Source organism: Elephantulus edwardii, unplaced genomic scaffold (assembly GCF_000299155.1).
Source record: "Elephantulus edwardii isolate Elephantulus edwardi_28Jun2011 unplaced genomic scaffold, EleEdw1.0 scaffold00121, whole genome shotgun sequence".
In the NCBI taxonomy this organism is placed as follows: domain Eukaryota; kingdom Metazoa; phylum Chordata; class Mammalia; order Macroscelidea; family Macroscelididae; genus Elephantulus; species Elephantulus edwardii.
Genome location: NW_006399871.1, coordinates 472,312 through 492,008, shown reverse-complemented (window position 1 = coordinate 492,008; position 19,697 = coordinate 472,312). Strand labels below are relative to the sequence as shown.

Here is a 19,697-nt window from a genome sequence, read left to right as displayed (position 1 = left end):
AGGAATATGATTAACAGACTTTTATGACAAAATGTTTATCTAACGCTCAGAACTCTCTTCTTAGCTACTGTTCGAAGTAGAACTACTGCTGTTTGCAGAGCCTTCCAGGTTATAAAGTGTTCACATCTTTTGTCTTTGTCTGGAGTTGGGGTTGCCATTCTAGGGAAGGGTTGACAGATTTTGTAAATCAACACAGAAGACTCTTAAGTTAAATTTTAATTTAAGATGGGCAATATTTTTTTAGGTTTGGTGGGTTTTTTTTTTTCATACTTCAAAGGGGAGCTCTGGCGGCTTAGTGGTAAGGAGCTGTGCTACCGATCCAAAGACAGAAGGTTCAAACCCACCAGCTGCTCCGTGGGGGGAAAAATAGGTAGTTTTCTTCCATGCAATTTCCTGCCTCTGAAAACCCGCAGGAAGGCCACTTCCAACTTAATGATACATAGCAACATGTTTTTAAATTTTTAGTTTGAGAATGGCCTATGTGGTACTGATTTATTTGGTAATGGTAAGCCAATTTGTGACTCATAAATGGGACTCCCAGAACACTTAATTGTGTTTATGCAAAACCTATACTTGGACCAGGAAGGCAGTTGTCAGAACAGAACAAGGAAACACTGCATGATTCAAAACTGGGAAAGGTGTGTGCATCAAGGATGTGCCCTATCTCCTTATCTTTTCAATCTATATTGATTATCTGGGAGGCTGGGCTCTATGAGGAGAAGTGTAGCATCAGGATTGGAAATAGACTCATCAACAACCTACGTTATGCAGATGAGACAACCCTGCTTGCTGCAGAAGGTCAAAGACTGCAGCCTTTAATATGGATTGAAGCTCAATATCAAGAAAACAAAAATTCTCACCACTGGGCCAATCATCATGATAGATGATAAAGAGATTGCGATTGTTGACAGCTTTAGTTTGCTTGGCTCTACAATCCACACTCTTGGTACTAGCATCCAGGAAATTAAAAGATGAATTGCATTGAGAAAGTCTGCTGTAAGTGACCTCTCCAAAGTACTGAAGAGCAACAATATCAGTCTGGAGACTAGGGTGTGCCTGATACAGGCCATGCTTTTTGCAGTTACTTACTATGCTTCAGAGAGCTGGACAATGACTAGGGATGATAGAAGAAGAGTTGATGCCTTTGAGCTTTGATGCGGGAGAAGAGTATTGAATAAACCATGGACTGCTAGAAAAACAAACATGTTTGTCCTGGAGAAGCTTGAAACCAGGATGCTCATTGGAAGCAAGGATTCTGAAGCTCCGTCTGACATACTTTGGGCATGTTACAAGGCAGGATCAGTCCTTGGAGAGGGATGTCATGCTTGGGAGGGTGGAGGGACAGCACAGGAGAGGAAGACCCTTGATGAGATGGATTGATTCAGTCACTGGGGTAATGGGGATAGGTGTGTTGGAGACAATAAGATTGGCAAGGGATAGAGCAGGGTTTGGGGCCATGAGTTGCAGGTCACTTGACAGCACGTAACAACAACAACAATAACCCCTTTCAGCATATTAGAACTTTCCATAGAATTTTCCAAGGTATAAATAATCCTTATAGTAAGAGTCTGGTCTGGGCTATAGTCTTTGCAATTGCATGCTATACACTGGAGAGCTGGACAGTGAGTAGGGATGATAGAGAATTGATGCCTTTAGGCTGTGGTGCTGGAGAAGAGTGTTGAATGTACCATGGACTGCTAGGAGAACAAACAGTTTCATCTTGGAGAAGGTGAAGCCAGACAGCTCCTTGGAGGCAAGGATTCTGAAGCTTCGTCTGACATACTTTGGGCATGTTCCAAGGCGGAATCAGTCCTTGGAGAGGGATGTCTGCTTGGGAGGGTGGAGGGACAGTGCAGGAGAGGAAGACCCTTGATGAGATGGATTGCTTCAGTCACTGGGGTGATGGGGTTAGGCATGTCGGAGACAATAAGATAGGCAAGGGATAGAGAATGGCTTAGGGCTGTTGTACATAGGGTCACTATGAGTCACAGTCAACTCAATGGCACATAATAACAACAACAACAGTAAACCCTTGTAGCATAGTAGAACATCCATAGAATTTTCCAAGGTATAAATAATTCTTATAGTAAGAGTGCCAGATCTTTCTTCCTTGGAGCATCTAAGTGAGTAATGCTTAACCAAAGCATCAAACGTGAGGGAAGCCGAATATCAAATTTATTAATAGTAGACCAAGTGCTATATCAGGAAACGCATCCTCCTCAGTTTCAGCAAGCAGGGTTGTGTCATCCACATAACGCAGATTGTTGATAAATCGTCCACCAATCTTGACCCCACATTTCTCCTCATAGAGCCCAGCCTCCTGGATAATCTGTTCTGCATATAGGTTGAAAAGATAGGATGCATCCCTGGCGTACGCCCTTCTCAATTTTGAACCATGCAGTGTTCCCTTGCTCTGTTCTGACGACTGCCTCCTGGCTGTTGTACATAGGGTCGCTATGAGTCGCAGGTGACTCGACGGCACATAACAACAACATATCAGGAAATGAGGGAGGCTTAATACAAGCTGAAGGTCACCTTGTGGCACTAAGGTGTTCCCTAAGAGTCAACATTGTTCTTAGTTTGTTATCAACTGAATCCCTCCCTCCTGAGATTAGCATAAAGAGGAATTTGGCCTTATCTGTAAAAGACTTCACCATTATCCTTTGTTTTTGTTTTGTACTTCCTTATGATTTTGCTTTGTTTACCTTCCTTATGATTCTAAATAAATACTCAGAGAAGCATGGCTTGGGGCCTTCAGTCATGGGAACTGTTGGCCCTCTGTTTTTCACACTCTGTGTTCTATATCATTCCTGGTAGTCTGTCTCATTATTAATAATTATAAAATTATTTCATTCTTTGGGACCCTTGGGACACAAACAGACTCCCTATTTAAAATATATCTAGTACAGTGCAATAAATCGCTTTTATGTGGACTTAAAAGCTAAACTCAGAGGCTGAGGGGAGAACCTCACTACCATCATGAGCAGGGAGTGTGTCTTTTGGACTTAGGGCTGGTCCCTGTACTGCAAACCTCTGAGATTCAGGAGACAGAGCTATAACACTGGAAGAGGCATTAGATGAAAGCTACATGTAGAGAGTGCAACATCAGTTTTTTATAAAAAAAGTGTATGCAGCAGCTAATTAAACTGACCGTCCTCCTTTTCTGTGGGGACAGGGATGCAATGGCTGTGAACAGCAACTCCTTGGCAGTGTATGCAGCCTGTTGCATGTATGGGCTGCCTTAAGGGATGTTGGAGACAACTATTGAAAAAAAATAAGTGAGAAAAAAGTGTAGAGGCATCTCAGACTTCTACTTCTACCTCAAAGGGGTCTGTTTGGGCTGATGCTGATTTTCTTCCTCTCTTGTGAAGTTAGATAAGGACCTCTACTATCAGGTTACACTTCACTAAGAATCAATCATTGTTTATCTTAAAAACAAATTGACTTGGCATTCTGTATTTATCTGGCAAATTGAACTTCACAGCTGCTTTTGGGGGTCATGAAAACTGTCTTGGGGGTTGTGGAAGAAGGAGGAAAAGGCCTTTGCTCAGCCTCATTGCTGTTGAGTCAGACTCCATTCATAGTTAACTTTCTAGCAGGTTTTCAAGGCTGCAGATTACGCAGGAGGAGAATGCCCTCTTTCTCCCACAGAGCCGCTGGTGGACTTGAATACCAAAGAGGTATGGCCTTTAAGTTAGTGGTGTAACTCTTAAAAGACTTCACTACCAGAGCTTCCTAGATTTTGAGAGAAATGCTTTCTGTTGAGCATCCAATTCCTTCCACTGACACATCCTTTCTAAACATTTGATGATTTCTTTTCCTTCCCACTTGGGAAGAAAGAGTTTCTCCTCTTTAGGTCTCAATTGTTTAATCTGAAGAATGTGGGTACACTGTTACCTGGCCCCTCACCCCTGAAGTGATGGTCAGGAGGAAAGGCTTGCCAATTTGTTTAAAAAAAAATCAGTCAATGGAAATGCTGTGGAACACAGGTCTGAGACATATGGGGTCCCATGACCATGACTGTGAGGAATCAGGTGGAAGGTTAAAGGCCTCCTTGCAACTGAGGAACTCAAGCCCTCAGTAGAACCCCTTCTGAACCCCAAGTGTCAAATTTTGTTGAGAAGAACAAAGGCCAGATGGAAATTTCAGTGCTGGTAGCTATAATCCTCTTTCCCTGAAAAGAATGCAAAAGCCACACCAACTCGAGTTGGCTGTTAGAGGAATAAGTTTAAAATGAACAAGGGTATAGACATTTGGCTTTCACTAACAAAGCCTGAAATTCTGCAAATACTCATTTTGACTTGGGTTTCCATGTGAGAGAGGACCCCCAGGTTTCCTTTTGCAGTTTTTGCTTGTGGGTGGGTCACACCCCAGGCTCCTGCAAACCTCTTCCTTCAAACTCACATTCACATTTCATCTCTATTTTCTTCCTTTTTGGGTCTGGTCTGGAGCCTCCAGGAGGCTTTTCATTCTTTTCCTTCTAAAAGCATTATCCCCTGTGCTCCCCTGGGGCCTGGATTACAGTGGCATTCACACCCAGTTGAGTGGTGGGCGGGACTCTGAGATCAAAGCCACCTGTCATCACTGCTACCCAATCCCCACCATTGGGCAGACACAGTGCATGGGAACTGTTTGAAGTGAAAATATGAACATTATTTAATAACTGATCTTCTGTAATAAACCATTTGAAAATATTTTACAAGGAATCACACACACAATATTTTACAAAGTTTGTCTTTTTTGTCGCTGTTGTTTTTCTGACTTGTCTGTACAAAATAGAACAAAAAAAAGGGCAGAAAAAAGGAAATGGTCCCCCAGCCCCCCACAGATCCCCCGAGCCCGAGGTGAGGAGGAAGCCAGGTCGGGTGGGCTATGAGAAGGATCAGACCTAGCTGGGGGTTGGGCAGCTATCTGATGGGAATTTTGTCTGTTTTTCTGTTTTTTAAACTTAAAATATATATTTTTCTGTATATGCTTGTTTCTTTTTTATTTTTATATTCTCCATTGAGCACCTGACTACACTACAGTTACACACACGCCCTCGCAGGACACGGCTGGCATCCAAGTCGGGCACACAGCATGAGTACCCACCCTGGCACCAGAAGCGGGCATGGACCACACATACACACACACTGAAAAAGCGACAAGCAACATGACATTAATTAACGGAACCATTAATTAATGCATCACCCTTCCCCCCTCCTCCCAGTCCATCTGAACCCCATGGCCACATCCCCTTGCCCTCATTCCCCCCACTGACCCCCAAAGCTGGGATGCCTTTGGGGGAAATGACCAAAATGAATTGTGTGAAGAGATGTGCCCGGGCCCAGCCTCTGTGTGTGTAGTATGTGTGTGCGTGTACCAAGTGTGTGCACATGAAAATATGTGTTCAGCAGGAGGGGCAGTTTGGCCTCCTAGGGGCAAGGAGTGTGTGTGTGTGTGTGTGTGTGTGTGTGTGTGCAAATGGGGCAGGGAGTGAGCACAGGCTGGAGTGTGTAAGGGCTGTATTGAGTGTGGGATGGCCCAGCTAGGAGAGACCAAGTCACTCCCGCTAAGGCAAAGGGCGATGTCTGGTGAAGGTTCCTCTGTTGAGGGTGCAGGCAGTGGCATGTGGACCCGGTGGGGGCCTGACATGAGTGAGAAATGGTTATAATGAGCACCTGGCAGGGTGAGGGGCACTTGGGGGACACTGGCAGCCAGAGGTGAGGCTGAGAGTTCTCTGCCCTTGTCCCGGCATTTGGCACTGTTTGACATTCAACTTTAGAGATGGGAGGATCAGCTGGGCTGCACTCAGATTAGAGGCAGGTGGTGAGCAGGAGATGGAGCATGAGGTGTCATCCCTCCCACCCACCCCTCATCCTACGTAAGGCTTTGTGAGCCCCATCTCACCCCATCTATATGTGTGTGTGTGTGTGTGTGTGTGTGTGTGTGTGTAGGTTTGCATTCTGGGGCATGTCTAGTATGAGTCCAGTTTCTGCCTTCAGGGCACCAGGGTTGTCTTGAAACTGTCTGTGTCTCTTTTGACACTTGAAAGGTTTGGGAGAGGGATGGTGGCTATAGGCCTGAGAGGAGTGGGAGCTCTTGGGAGCTTCCCTAGGACTTCTCTCTTGCCAAAATGTCATCAGAGCCTCTCCCCCACATACCACCCTAAGGGACCTGGCATGTACAGGTCTCAAAGTGCCCATTTTCCTTTATGTTTGTTACCCCTTCCAACAGAAACTAGGTCTGGGCAGGAACAGGGCAGCAGGACCAGCTTTGAATCGTCCAGCTGGGGCAGGAGTTAGATCCCCAACACAGAGGGAGCCCGGGGCCTGGTGGGCAGTGGAGGCCTGGTTTGCACCAGTACATGTGATTTCCCTGTCCCAGCCCTCCAGGGTGGTTGAATCCAATGGGAATCAAAAGTCTGGGGACACTATGGTGTTCAGCGATGATACGTGGCTTGAAGGCCAAAGACCTGCAGTGTCCTCCTTTGGGACCCCCACCCTAAGGTGCAGACTCTCAGGGCCTGGCACCTCTGGTCCATCAGTGAGGGAAGGGGTGAGGCTCTAAGGCGGGAGTATGGAGCGGGAGGGTGGAGAAGAGGCTGGGAGGCCCGAGGGTGGGGGTCGTTCAGAGGCGCCGCGATGCATGAACTTGGGGCTGCGGCCGGGGTGGCAGGCCCAGGAGGAGCAGCAGCTGCAGGGAAACCAGAACGCTCAGCGACGGCGGGAAGGAGGCTCCGCGGCCACAGTCTGAGGTATCTTCCTGCAAGGAGAAAAGGAGTTCATGGGGCAGAAGAGACCGCGAGCCAGGAGAGAGCGCAGAGTGAGGGAAGCGAATTGTCTAGGCAGACCGCTGCGTCCTCTCCTCTCCTCACCGTTGCGTTGTAGTCGAAGCAGATGTGGGGGCCTCTCCGGTACCTCGGTCTCTGCACCAGCTCACACTGCTCCGGGCCGTCCGCTGGGCATGGGTGGGGAGTCAAGGAGGCCACGGTGGAACCCAGGGGCACTCAGGGTAGGAGGGGCGCGGGAGGCAGGGGGTGGCGGGGGCAGGATACAGTGTGTCTCCTTCTGCAGCAGCCGGCCAGCTTCACACTGGCTGCACAGCGGCTTCTCCGCCACCACGAAGAGGAGGTTGGTGTTGGTCAGTCTCTGCGCGTGGAACAGCCTGTGGCACAACACGTGGAAAGCTGGCGCTGAGAGTCGCCCCTTTCTTTTGCATAGCTAGGACACGCGCAGACCCCGCCTCCCTCCTCTAGCTCCACCCACAGCCCCGTAGACCACGCCCCACACCACGCCCCCACGAAGGCTCCGCCCACCCCAGTGCACCTGGAGCAGTTGCCGCAGTCGATGATGGCGTTGTAAGACGCGTTCACGGAGCCGAAGTAGTACTGGGTCTGTTTCATGACGCAGCTGCTCTCTCGCGCCTCGGGGCTTCCCTCGGCCTCTGCCGGGTCTGCGAGGTTCCCAGAGCGCCTTAGCCCCGCCTACAGACGCTGGTGCGGTCTCGGGCCTCAGCCTCACTCAGCCGTAAGCCCCGCCCTCTCTTTGGGGTTGTTCTTGACTTAGCAGGGAACGGGGGAAGGGGGCGTTGAAGGAGGGCCTCAGAAATCCGACCTACCTGCCTGAAACCAGCTGTGATAGATGAGGCCATAAAGAAGCTGCTGGAACAAGGACCTGTAGGGCACAAGGTACCACGAGGAGGCGGTAAGCAGAAGCCAGTATTCCCACTTCTCCTGAGTCCTCTTGTCCAGAAGAGTACCTTCTCTTCTGTCTCCAAGACTTACCAGGCTGCAGCGGAAGTCCACCAGGCCAGGTTAAGCAAGTCTGCAATGGTGGGCTGCAGTGGAGAGAGAGTGTGGGCTCCCACCGCTGCCCTTGGGCCCAGGGCACCCCCAGACCTCTCACCTCTGAGTCAGAAGTGGAGATTATAAGGGAATCAGTCTCCCAGACCCACATCTTCAGACATTTCCAGCTCACCACAAAGACGCCCCGGGGTGCGGCCCCCAAGTTCCCTTGGGGCTGGGGTGCACAGGCAGCCTGATAATCGAAAGACTCTTTCCGGTTGTAGAAGGAGTTATTGTAGAGTGCCAGCATCAGATTGGCATCCACTTCGCTGAAGAACCTGCCCACCTGGGGATAGAGGGAGGAGGTTATGGGCACAGGACTGGAGGTGTCATCCCTCCTAGCTTTTTTTTTTTAATGTTTAAACATTTTTTTATTGGTTTGCATAAAATATTTCACACATATTATGTTCATACATGTACTTTGTACTCATACATATTTTATATAATTATAATTTCTCTATGCCTATTATCACCCTGTCATTTCAAGATCCCATTGAACTTTTGCCATTATTTCATTTCCTCAACCACTAACCCCTGCTATCCCAATGATTTTTCTCCCCTCCCCCTTTTTCTTCATCTGCTTCTCTCCTTTCTTTTTTGAACATTTATACATATATTGCTGAATAATCCTATTTTCACAAGTGGCCATATGCAATATTTGTCCTTATGTGACTGAGATATTTCACTCAACCCAATGCTCTCTAGTCTCTCCCTTGTTATATAGTATTTTATGAAATTACTGCATTCTTTTTTTAAAAATTATTATTACTATTATTATTATTTATGTGTGTGTACTGTCAAATAGGATCTGACTGGAGGAGATTGCCCCTCCTTCTCCAGCAGAGCACCTGGTGGATTTGAACCGTGTACCTCTGGGATTGCAGTGCAGCTTCTTGCCACTAGGGCACCAGAGCTCCCTACAAATTACTGCATTGTTTTAAAGAATTCTCTGTATTGAGATGAAATTGCCAACAGTTTAGGGAGTAACAAGTCTAAGTCAGTTTGGGTAGAGATAGCCCCCCAAATGGTTTGAACCTAAACCCCCCCTCCTTCCTTCCACCCTTCTTCTGACTCTCACCTGGTCCCATTGATGGTTCTGGTTTGACAGGACCAGGAATCCTCCATCATCAATGAGAACACAGAGCAAGTCCTGAGAAGTGAGGGAGAGGGGGAGGATAGAGAGGGTCTGGGCCTCAGGCCTTGGCAGTCCGATGGATCAGAAGAGGGGTGCTTCTATTTGTTCTGGCCGTGGTAAGGCAGTGAAATGGGGGGGGGATGCTGACATCCATCAGTCAAGGAATAGGATAGGAGCCAGGGTTGGGACTGAGAATTCTGGAAGTGGGTGAATTTGTGTCCAGGGCAGGTTCAGAGAGTACACGCACCTCATTGTTAACTTCACAATCCATCTCACAGTGGCTGCTGGGGCCGCACTGCTGGGCAGAGAGTGAGAGTTTGTAAGCCAACCACCGGTTCTCCCTTCTACTTCCATCCCCTTTCACACTTCCGGTTCTCCAGGCCACCTGTCACAGCCCTGTCTCTCCTTAGGTGCAGGTGTTATTCTGGGTGGACCCTTGTAGGGGTTCCCAGGGCTTCAAGAAGGTTACTATTGGACATACTACCTCCGGCCCAGTTACCTTCTGAGGCTGGTCTTGGTGGGTACGATTGCTAGCTAGCACCTTGAACTTCTCAGCCCAGGCCTCCAGGTCCAGCTTGACACCCACCACTGGGATGAACAAGAGGTCATCATCAGTGTCCACCTATCTAGATAGCTCCATGGCCCTTGCCCCTTCCCCTGCCTCCACCCTGGGCATTCACCTGCTGGCCTCAGTGTGCGCCCGCCCAGGCTGAGCTCCACTGCTGTGCTGACCAGGACACCAACAGTGTCGTTCTCCAACTCCAGAGGCCTTAACAGGGCTGGGAGTGGGATGGGGTAGGGCTTTCAGGAGCAGGGGTTGGTGGTCACTGAACATGCCACTCTGGGTATCGTGGTCCAGGAGCCCAACTGAGGGGCTGGCTCCATCCTAAGCACCCAGCCCGTGTCTGGCACACAGGGCTCAATGAAGGCAGGAGCAGCCCAGCCCTCTCTCCATGTCTGCTCCAGCCTTGGCTGGCCTCGTGTCTGAGAAGGGTCTCAGCACAGCCCAGCCCTGGCTGAGCAGACAGAGAAGGTGAGGCTGCCTATCTGCTGCTGCAGGGTACCCTGGTTGGATACTTACTGTCCTGGTGTGGGGGCTTGAAGACATAGCCATGGTTATCCAGGCTGCGGCGGTAGAAGCTGGCATTGAAGGGCTCAGGGTTCTCTGTCCAGTCTTCAGCTGCCCTGGAGTATCCAGAAGGGCAGAGATTCATGGGTAAAGGGTGACTTCAGGCTTAGCTCAGCAGGGAGTAGTGGTCCTGGCAGGGGCAGGGAGGCCTCTGGGCAGCAGTAGAGGGGCAGGGAGTTAGGTCACTTACTTGTTGGGGAAGACTCTGGTGATGCCACCATCAGTGGCAGCAAACACAGCCAGGAGGCTGTACCTGGGGACAACAGGTAGGTGGAGTCATAGGCTGGTCTTTTCCCAAGTGAGGCCGGCGCCTCCAGGCCCACCCATATCCTGCCCCCATAGGTTGGGGTATCCTTACGTGTTGAGGTCCTGGTCCCGCCATACACGCTCCACTAGCTGCTGCGTGATGCCTGTGTCCAAGATCAGGTTGTGCAGAAGGAAGTTGTTGCCTAGAGTATGAGGAGAAGGATACAGGAAATCTTCTTTTGGCCCTTTGCCCAACCCTTCTCTTCCTATCCAACTCTGCCCATGGGAGCCTTCCCCAGAACCTGGCTCAGGCCCTGTCCTCGGAGTGGATACAGGTATGTCCACACCTGCCCAGGCCTCAGCTTCCTCAGGGCTGCCCCCATCCTGCCAGAGCACTGCCTGGACCCAGCTTCCCCACCGGGCACTCACACTGCTTGGAATCTGGAGTCACCTTCTCCATGAGCTCGATGAAGTTTTTCAGGAACTCAGTGTTGTTGTCAGAGGCGTTCAGGTCTTTGCAATACTCTCTGGGGGTGGGGAGGGGCAAGAAGAGTGGGCTTGGGGGGCTGGACAGAGCAGTAGGGCCAGGGCTTCCCAACAGGCCATTTGTGAGAAGTCAAGGCTGTGGGGAGAGGCTGAGCTGCAGCTGCCTGGCAGGCTGCCCAGGTCTGAGTGGGGGCAGAACTGACTGGAGGATGAGGGTTGACGTCCTCTCTCCTGGCCAGTTCTCCTGCCGGGCGTGGACTCGCTGGGCCTTCCATCTCTCCAGCACCATCTGCCTGGAGGCCCCGGGAGATGCGGAGATGCATCATGGCTGCCTCACCACGACAGGCACAGCCGAGGCCCAATTATCAGCAGAGACGTTGTCAGCCTGAATCTGACTGTCATTTCTGTTTCCTGCCTGTGCTCCTTTGTGTGAGTCACTCAGGCTCTCTGGGCCTCAGTATTTTCATTTGAAACATGAGAAATAGCTGCCCCTAACATAGTAAGCAGGATCCCAGGTGGCCTAGTGGTTAAGCAATTGCACTGCCAACCAGAAGGCAGGCAGTTCGAATCCACCGGCTGTTCCATGGGAGAAAGATGGCAGTCTCCTCTCATGTGACTGACGGCTTCTGAAAACCTACTGGAGGCTCAGCTATGAGTTGGTTCTCACCCAAGAGCATATAACAACAATAACCCAAGGGAGTAGGATCCCTGGTAGCACAGTGCGTGAGTACTTGGCTACTAAGGGAAGGTTTGTTGGTTTGAACTTGCCATTTCTCCAAGAAAGATGAGGCAGTCTGTTTCCCCAGAGATTTACAGCCTTAGAGACCTTATGGGACAGTTCTGCTCTGTCCCCCAAGATCGCTATGAGTTAGAATTTACAGTATGATTTTTAAATTTTAAAAAGCATTTTTTAATTTCCTTCTTTTTTCCTTTTTAATTATGGTTTAAGGTACCTTCGTGCGGGCCTTACCCCACTGGGAGTCTGGGTAGGGTGGGGCAGGCGATGGTGTGAGCTGGATGGCCACCACTGGCCCCAGGAGATGCACACTTAGCCCCTTCCTTCTGCCCCCTGAGCCTGTTTGGGGTTTTAGAAACCACAGAAAGTGTAGGGACATCACTGGGAGCATGCAGGTCCTTGGACTGCTGTTCTGGGTTCTTCCCTCAGGTAGGAAGGCCATCTCCCTCCTCGGGCCCAGCATTGGCTCTGGAACCAGAGAATGTGGGGGTCATAGAGCAAGGAGTGGCCTTCTTGGCACTCTGCTCCCTCGGAAGTTTGGCAGGTGGTCCATCTACCCTGATGGATGGAGCTATTTCCCCTTCAGCCACCAGGGACTTCCTGCCAGGCATTTTGAGGGAACCTGGGACCGGGTCTGAGCCCCTATTCAGTCCTTGGCTCCAGGAGCCTTCGTGCATTGCACAGCTTTCACCTCTGTGCATGGAGGCCACATCTGACACATCCAGGGTGACACCCGCACAGCTGTGTTGGACACCAAGTCACTTGCAGTCCCTCCCACACGCAGTACGCAGATTCACATTTGTGGCTACTTTAGTCACTCATCCAAGAAACTGTGAGTTCTCCGGAGCCAAGGATATAGAGGTGACAAAAAATAGACCTGGGCCTCAGTTTCTGCAGGGTCAAACAGGCCACACAGGCCTTGCCATACATTCCACAGTCACCGATGCACACAGGTCATTCCACATTTACACCGGGACTTTATGGACACACACAGTGATACACAAGTAGAAATTCACATCGACAGAGAGAGTCACAGAGAGATTGGTGGGGGCATGCACACATGTGCACACACAGAGAGATGAGGACGGCCCAGAGTCCCTGCCTGGTGCCTGACAGTGTCCACTTCACCCACCAGCCCTCATCCAGGATCCAGGCCACAGGGCAGGGCTTCAGCACCAGAGGCCTCCAACCTCCATAGCTTGGGCCAACAGGCAGACTGTGTATTGGAGGACGTATGTGTGTGTGTGCACACCCCGAGTATGTGCTCCAGAAAGGGCTCAGGCCCAGCCTGATCTGGGCCAACCCCCTGCTATCCAGAGCAACACCTTGAAGCCACACTTCCACCCCCCCCCCCCAAACTTGGCACTGCTGACAGGGGCTCTGGCTGGCTCGGCCCCCAGACCCACACAAACACTGACTGACACAGGACAACGACAGGGAGTGGGGCAGGGGAGAGGGAAGGTGCCACTAACCAGAGCAGCAGCAGCCCAGCGAGCCCTGGGAAGCAAGGGCTCCCTCCTGCTGTCCTGGGAGCCCATGGAAGGTCTGCTGAGAGTCCAGAGCTCGCCTGCCCCTGGCTGCTGGATAAACGGCAGCCGTGGAGCTGCTGGCCAGTGCTGCCTGGTGGGGCTACATGGCCCAGGTATGCACACGGCTGCACATACGGGGCCATGTATGGGGTCGGGATGGGGGGCAACATGGCACAGGACACAGACACACAGAGCTCCAGGCAGCAGTGCAGGAGGCAGGGCCGGGGAGGTGGGGAGGGGAGGACACCTCAGCAAGGCCACACACAAGCTACCTGGGAGCAATGAAAACATGTCCTTCAGACTCAAAGCTGCTGGGGAGCAGGAACTCAAAATCTGCAACAGAAATGGGGGGTTATCCGGCGGGGGCTGGGGAGGGAGGAGGCCAGGGGGGCTCAGAGCTGACGGGGGCTGGAGAGGAAGGGAAGAGGGTGGCTTGAGGGAAGGGGAGACACCAGCAAAGAGGGAACCCGCCACTTCCACGTTCCGTTTCGAGCCAGAGAGAAGGGGTGGGCAGGAAGGGGTGGAGGGCCTGTGGAGACTACAGCATCGCAGGAGGAGGGCAGTTATAGCCAATATGTTGCCCGGGCCTGGTCCTCTGTCGGCAGTGAGTCCCTTGGCGTGGCTGTATATGCTTCCATACGGCTGTATAGCACATATACACAGACACACACACACACATATATATACACACACTGCTATATATATGCATGGTCTGGGGGAGGCGCCAGTCTCGCTCTTATCACATCCAGAATGGAAAAAACCGCATGCTGAGCTTCCTTTGCCTCCAAAGAGACTTTGAGGAAGGGAATTGGCTTTTGGCTGCGGATTTTTATCTCTCTTTCTTTGCTGCAGCTGTTTGCATTTTTGGTAGGTCTCGCTTTTGTTCTGTGTCAGGCATCAACATGGCCAAACCGAGGGTGTTTCTCATGGGCACAGACAGTCCAACCAGAGACGGGTGCGGGCAGCTAAGAGTGGGCTACAGTGCATTGTGGGGGTGCAGCGGTCTTCCCTGGGGCAGAGAACCAGGTGGGTGGTGTGGAGACCCTCAAGGTGCCTACACTGTGGGAGGGGAGGTTAGAAAGTGGCAGAGCTCTGGGTGCTGCTGGATTATGAGGTGTGGGGGGACAGGAAGGAGCAGGGCAGGGTCCTCATCCATCTTTAGGACTTGCCAGAGAAGAATGGTGGGCTTTGGGGAAGGCAGGAGGTTGCAGCTGAAGGATACACAAGTTGAGCCTGCGCCTGTGCCTGTTTGTCATCTGTACATGAGTGTGTCAATGTGTCTGCGTGTGGGAGGGGCCACAAGTCAATCTGTGACTCCATCTGGGGATATGGCCACTTGACCTCTCTTCCTACTTAGCTGGACTGGCCATCTTGGTGGTCAGCATCTGGGAGAGGTCCATCTGCCTCTTGGTTCTCAAAGCAGCCTACCTGCCCTTCCTTCCAACCTTGTTCATATTTGCAGGGCTTCATATTTGCAGAAGAGGAAATTTTCCCTGTTCCTGAACACTCCCACAATGCACTGCAAGATTCTGGGGCAGGAGTCTTGGGGTGCCCGGGGGGAACTGGGCAGTCACTGGTTGGACTGTTGCTTTCTGATAGGACTGTGAGGCAGGGTTTGGAACAAGCCAGTGGGGCAGGAGTTAGGGGAGGGATGAGGGAGGAGGAGGAGGAAAAAGAAAAAAAGAGGGAGGAGGAGCAAGGAGACTAGACTATGTTGTTGTCATTGTTATCGGGGTCCTGTCTTTCTGGGTTCACTTAGTGGGATGAGGGTAGAAAAAGACAACTCAAGCCAGTGGGAGCAGGACCCATCTCCCACCCCCACCCAGGCCAGTGGGGGTCACTGTGTCCTCTTTGTTGGACTAGGCTGGAAGAGGATTTCTTAGGGAGGCCCTGTTTCCAGGGGGCAGGGGACAGTAATGCTCCACATTCCATCTTCTCAGACATTTTTCTGAAAGGAGTGGATCTCTGTGAACCAGCAGCAGAGACCCTTGGGTACTGTCCCCTCTTATTCCCCAGCACCCTCTATGATAAGCCTCCCTTTCTTCTTTACCAAGTAACTGGGAGCTCACTTCTCATCTTACCCAGATGCCTCTGGCTTGGGCACTTCTGAGTGCCAGAATCCTATTCCCTCACACACAACCTGATTCTCTTCTAGCTTATTTGCTGGTCTTTGACGTCCAGACAGGTCCTCTGGTCATGCGTACTGCCCTGAGTCGGCCTGTATTTGCTCAAGGGCACACTGTTTTCACACCTGGCGCCTGTGCGGATGCCTTCCGCAGGAGCAGAGAGCACCACAGGATAGGGCTGGGCCACTGGGCACCATCCTTTGGGAGCAGGAAGGGGCAGGGCTTCAGCACCTCGGACAGAGCCCAGGATGGGCTAGTTGACCTCTCTTGACTTTGCTCTCCCCGGGCCTGGCTGTCAGCCCTCTTCGGCCATGGTCAGGGATTGAGGCTACGTATGCATTCTGTACTTTCTAGTGGAGGACTGCCAGTTTCTAGAGAGAGCGACCCAGAGAAGGCCATATGGAGGTGACGCCTTTCTCACCTCTACATAGGCCCCTCTGAGGTGCCGGGTATCTCAGATCCCCTGTCCTGGTGGCTTGGGGATGGTGGAGAGGTGTTCAGCCCTGGCCCCACTGTTGAGTTGTCTTGGAAGGGCAGAGGAGGTATAGGCCTGCCCAGTGGGCGTGAGGAGGACTGAGGAGGGGGGCCTGAGCGCTCAGATCATACCAGAGAACACCCTGCAGGCAGGGCCAGGGGCGAGGGCCACTGGCTCTAATTAGAGGAAAGACAAGAACCGGAGGATCCAGGGGAATGCCGGGTTGGGGGCCCTGGAGAGCAGGGATTTGGCTGGTCCTGGGCAGGGAGGGGGGCAAGCAGGGGTGTGAGGGTGGGTGGGGTGGGGAGAGGAGGGTGCACTGGTTCTGAATATACTTGCCCTTCAGTTTGCTGATTGGCACTGGGACAGTCCACCAAGAGAGAAAGCGAGGAAAACAAAAACAACACAAACACAAAAACAAACGAAAAGGGGGAGGGGAAGGGGAGGGGCACAAACAATATTTTATTCAATGGCTGTTTGAATGAAAATATTGTGTCTCATCATCATACCGAAAGGAAACTTCTTGCAAAAAAACGACATGAGAGAGAAAGAGAGAGCAAGAAAACTCAAAGGAGATGAGCCCCAGTCGGCCAGGCAGGTGGGGGGGCGCCCGGTGGGGCCGGAGCCCCAGCCTCCCTCCCAGTGACCTCGGGTTGGTGGGCAGCGGGGGCCATAGACTCTGAGACCGAGGCAGAGGCCTTCGGGGGAGGCCCAGGGTGAGCAGGGCATGCAGGGGTGAGCCGCAGGCAGAGGGGAAGGGTGAGGGGGAGAGGAAGGAGGGAAAGGGGGATGGAGGAGAGGGAAGGGGGGACGGAGAAAAAAATGAGAGTGTGTGAGGGAGGGAGAAAAAGGGTGGACAGAGGAGGGAAGGAAACTGGGATGAGGGAGAAAGGGGGGCAGAGGGAGGGAGAGGAGAGGGAGAGAGAGGAGAAGGGGGAGGGAAAAGAGAAGAGGCAAGAGAGAGTCAGGGAGGGAGGGAGTGGGGGTAGTAGGGCTGAAAGGAGTAGATGAGGGAGGAAGTGAGAAGAAGAGAATGAGTCAGAGAACTGAGGAGGAAAGAGGGAAACTGAGCATGGATGAGGGGGAAAGAGGGACCCTGGGGGGACACCACAGGGGGAGAGCTGAGCGGAGGGGATGGGGAAGAGAGGGCAGGGGTGGGGGTGTCTTCCGAGAGAGCGCAGCCCCCAGGGGTGTGCAGGGAGGCAGGCTAAGGAGGGAAGACACGGAGTAGGAAAAACCAAAAACAGAAACCTTAATGGAAACCATGAGAGAATGGTCTGGAACCAAATCTGAGAAAAGGCGAGCATGCAGATTTCCACAGACTTTCCGACAGCAGGTGCCCCCAGCCTGCGGGTGCCTGGGGGTGGGCAGATGGGGCAGGAGGGGCTGCCTTGCCACCCTTGCCTCGGGCAAGCAGCGGCTGGCTAGGCTGCCTGGGGCTGGCGGAGGTGCAGGGGCAGAGGCGGGGTGCAGGGCGCAGGCAGGGGCCGGGCCACTTACACTTGACCTGCAGGATCTGGTCACTGAGGTTGGCTTGGAGGTAGAAGGTGCTGTAGGGCGGGAGTACCAGCCCTAGGCTGGAGAGGGAGGAGGGAATGTCACTGCTGGGGATAGCTGGGCCACACTAGCACCGCTCTTTCTCCCCAGGGCATTGGAGCTGTGAGCTGTGCAGTGAGGCCATGGTCTTTCTTCTGTCTTTCCCCATCAGCTGAACATTCAAGGACTAGGACACATAAAGACACCAGGGGTCTGGACTTTCCACTCCGTTCCCCATCCCCTGTCCCATTGTTTCTGAATGCCACAGAACTCTCAGCTCCCCAAACAAATCATCATCCCCAACAGCCTTCCACAGCACACTACCTGCCCTGCCTGCCTTCCCATTTTCACTAGCTGCAAACTTATATGAGGCAGAACAAACATGGTGAGCGAGCTAGGCTGGGGGTAGGTGCTGCCTCAGGGGCCTCTCTGAACATTTGAGCCCTGTGAACAGGTTAAAAGCAGGCCAGCCTCAGAGTGAGGGGCAGGCATAGCTGAACCTGGGGGCCTGGATGCCCGGGCATTTTCACAAGCAGATAATCTGCCGCAATTGAGCCTGACCCATAAGAGGCCCGGTGCTGCGGCTGTGATGCTGTCTGAGAGCAGAGCAGGCCTGTGACTGTGCCAAGGACGATATCCTGGGTGTAGTCCAGGCAGGAATGATGAGAGAGTGCTGGGTATGAGGAGGCATAGGACACACCATCCTAACTTTGTCCTGAGTTCCAGGGGTCTGGCGCTTGTCCCTGAAGGGCCAGTTGGAAGCTCCTGAAGGATGGTGGTTAACAGCCAGCCAAGACCCTTGTCCTCCTGGCAGTCTGAGGTTTGAGAGGGAGGGTGCAGCTGGGCTCAGACTCTGTGCTCTGGGGTTGCCCCTCCCCTCCTTGCCAGCCCAGCCTGGCTCCACTCACCTGTAATTGGTACTCCTTATGGGCACCCAGGTGTAGTTCCGCATCACCTCATCTATGTACCGCTGGGAGAAGAGGCTGGGTCAAGTGCTCAGGCTAGCACACAGAGGGGGGTGGGATGGGGAGGGCAGGAGGGAGTCCAGCCTGACCTCTGGCATTCCTCCCCCACCTCTCACCTCATCCAGGGACTTGACCAGTGTTCTGATCTGCTTGTGGCCCCTGTTGCCGTCAATCATGCTCCTTCGGATCTGGAAGGGCGGAAGACATGAGGGGCAGGGTGCCCATCCTCTTTTGCCCCAGCACCCCAGCCTACCTCCCCTCTTCTACTTACCTCCTCCTTGTTCTCATCCTCTAGCTCTGCATCCAGGAAGTCCAAGGTCACAGGCTCCCGGAAGTTAGTGGTCTTTGCAAGAGGCCAGAGAGAAAGTCAGGAATCCTCACTTTTAAGGGTTCACCCACTTCCAGACCATCTGCCCGGCTCACCTGGGGCTTGAGGTTAGGGTGCAGCAACACGTAGCCATTCAGGTCAATGGCAAACACATAGCCGTTGGCTCCAAGCTGGGGGCACAGAGTCGGGGCTCAGGGCTTGGAGGTTGGGCAGGGATTCCTTGTGCTCTAAAGCTTTACCATTTCCTGTTTTTTACCCCACTGAGGGGTGCTGTTTGCCTCCCTGAGCAAAGACCCCCTAACACCATCCAGACCCACAAGCCCTTTCCCAAAGTCTCTGGGCCAGCTGCCCTGTGATCTTGCTCCTTCCTTGGTTTTGTTGTTTGTGGTTAAGTGCCATCGAGTCGAGTACAATCTATAGCCACCCTATGAACAATTGATCTGAACCCTGTCCTATGCTGTGCTACCCTTATTATCCCTGACACACTGAGCCCATTCTTGTAGACAATAGGTTCTTTTGCTAACTTTCTACATTTCCAAGCCTGATGTCCCTTTCCAAGGAATAGCCTCTCCTACTGCCTTTCACCTTCAGGCCTTTCCCCAGAGAGTCCCCTTGATCTCTAAGAAATGTCCCCTCTGTTCTGCCCAGAAGCTCTGCCTGTGTTCAAGACCAGGGTGGCAGGCTACTGTCCATGTCTGGTTTGTGGTCTGTTTCTGGGTGCTTATGAGCTGTATTTGGTGTTTACATATGAAATGGTTGAAAAGGCAAAAACATTTTTGTGACATGTGAAAATAATGTAGAATTAAAAGTACAGGATCCACAGGTTAAGTTGTGTTGAAATACAGCCACACAATACAATGGCAGAATTGCATAGACAATATGATCTGCAAAAATTAGAAACACTTAAAGTGTGCTAACTTTGGTGCTAGGCCCAAAGAAGTGTTCCCTGAGCTCAGGGCCCCTGCGCAGGTGCTATAATTGCTCTTCTACGAAGGTTTGCTTATGTCCATGAAGGAGTCAGAGCGAGGTAGGGGGCCGGTGGGCACTCACCGTATAGTTGGGAGTCAGTCTCTTAATGTCATTTAGAGCTACATCAATGCCCATTACACCCAAGATCAGCTGGTTCTGGGAGCAAAAACAATGAGAGTCTGTAAAGGGTCTACTTCAATCTCTGCTTAAGC

General features: G+C 52.1%; 1 protein-coding gene across 1 annotated transcript in view; it reads right to left on the bottom strand.

Moving 5' to 3' along the window:
- Positions 1 to 6,609: 6,609 nt before the first annotated feature.
- CACNA2D2 (calcium channel, voltage-dependent, alpha 2/delta subunit 2) overlaps positions 6,610 to 19,697 on the bottom strand; it is a 163,051-nt gene continuing 149,963 nt past the window's right edge. Inside the window, exons 17-38 of the mRNA XM_006892862.1 lie at positions 19,567 to 19,641; positions 18,612 to 18,686; positions 18,460 to 18,531; positions 18,305 to 18,376; positions 18,132 to 18,193; positions 17,188 to 17,264; positions 13,359 to 13,419; positions 10,765 to 10,862; positions 10,448 to 10,538; positions 10,280 to 10,342; positions 10,042 to 10,145; positions 9,641 to 9,739; positions 9,460 to 9,548; positions 9,208 to 9,255; positions 8,904 to 8,975; positions 7,959 to 8,111; positions 7,766 to 7,818; positions 7,600 to 7,655; positions 7,308 to 7,434; positions 7,038 to 7,146; positions 6,857 to 6,946; positions 6,610 to 6,744 (exon numbers count right to left, since the gene is read on the bottom strand). Coding sequence (XP_006892924.1) covers positions 6,610 to 6,744; positions 6,857 to 6,946; positions 7,038 to 7,146; positions 7,308 to 7,434; positions 7,600 to 7,655; positions 7,766 to 7,818; positions 7,959 to 8,111; positions 8,904 to 8,975; positions 9,208 to 9,255; positions 9,460 to 9,548; positions 9,641 to 9,739; positions 10,042 to 10,145; positions 10,280 to 10,342; positions 10,448 to 10,538; positions 10,765 to 10,862; positions 13,359 to 13,419; positions 17,188 to 17,264; positions 18,132 to 18,193; positions 18,305 to 18,376; positions 18,460 to 18,531; positions 18,612 to 18,686; positions 19,567 to 19,641 — 1,881 coding nt within the window. The remainder of the gene's footprint in view (positions 6,745 to 6,856; positions 6,947 to 7,037; positions 7,147 to 7,307; positions 7,435 to 7,599; positions 7,656 to 7,765; positions 7,819 to 7,958; positions 8,112 to 8,903; positions 8,976 to 9,207; positions 9,256 to 9,459; positions 9,549 to 9,640; positions 9,740 to 10,041; positions 10,146 to 10,279; positions 10,343 to 10,447; positions 10,539 to 10,764; positions 10,863 to 13,358; positions 13,420 to 17,187; positions 17,265 to 18,131; positions 18,194 to 18,304; positions 18,377 to 18,459; positions 18,532 to 18,611; positions 18,687 to 19,566; positions 19,642 to 19,697) is intronic.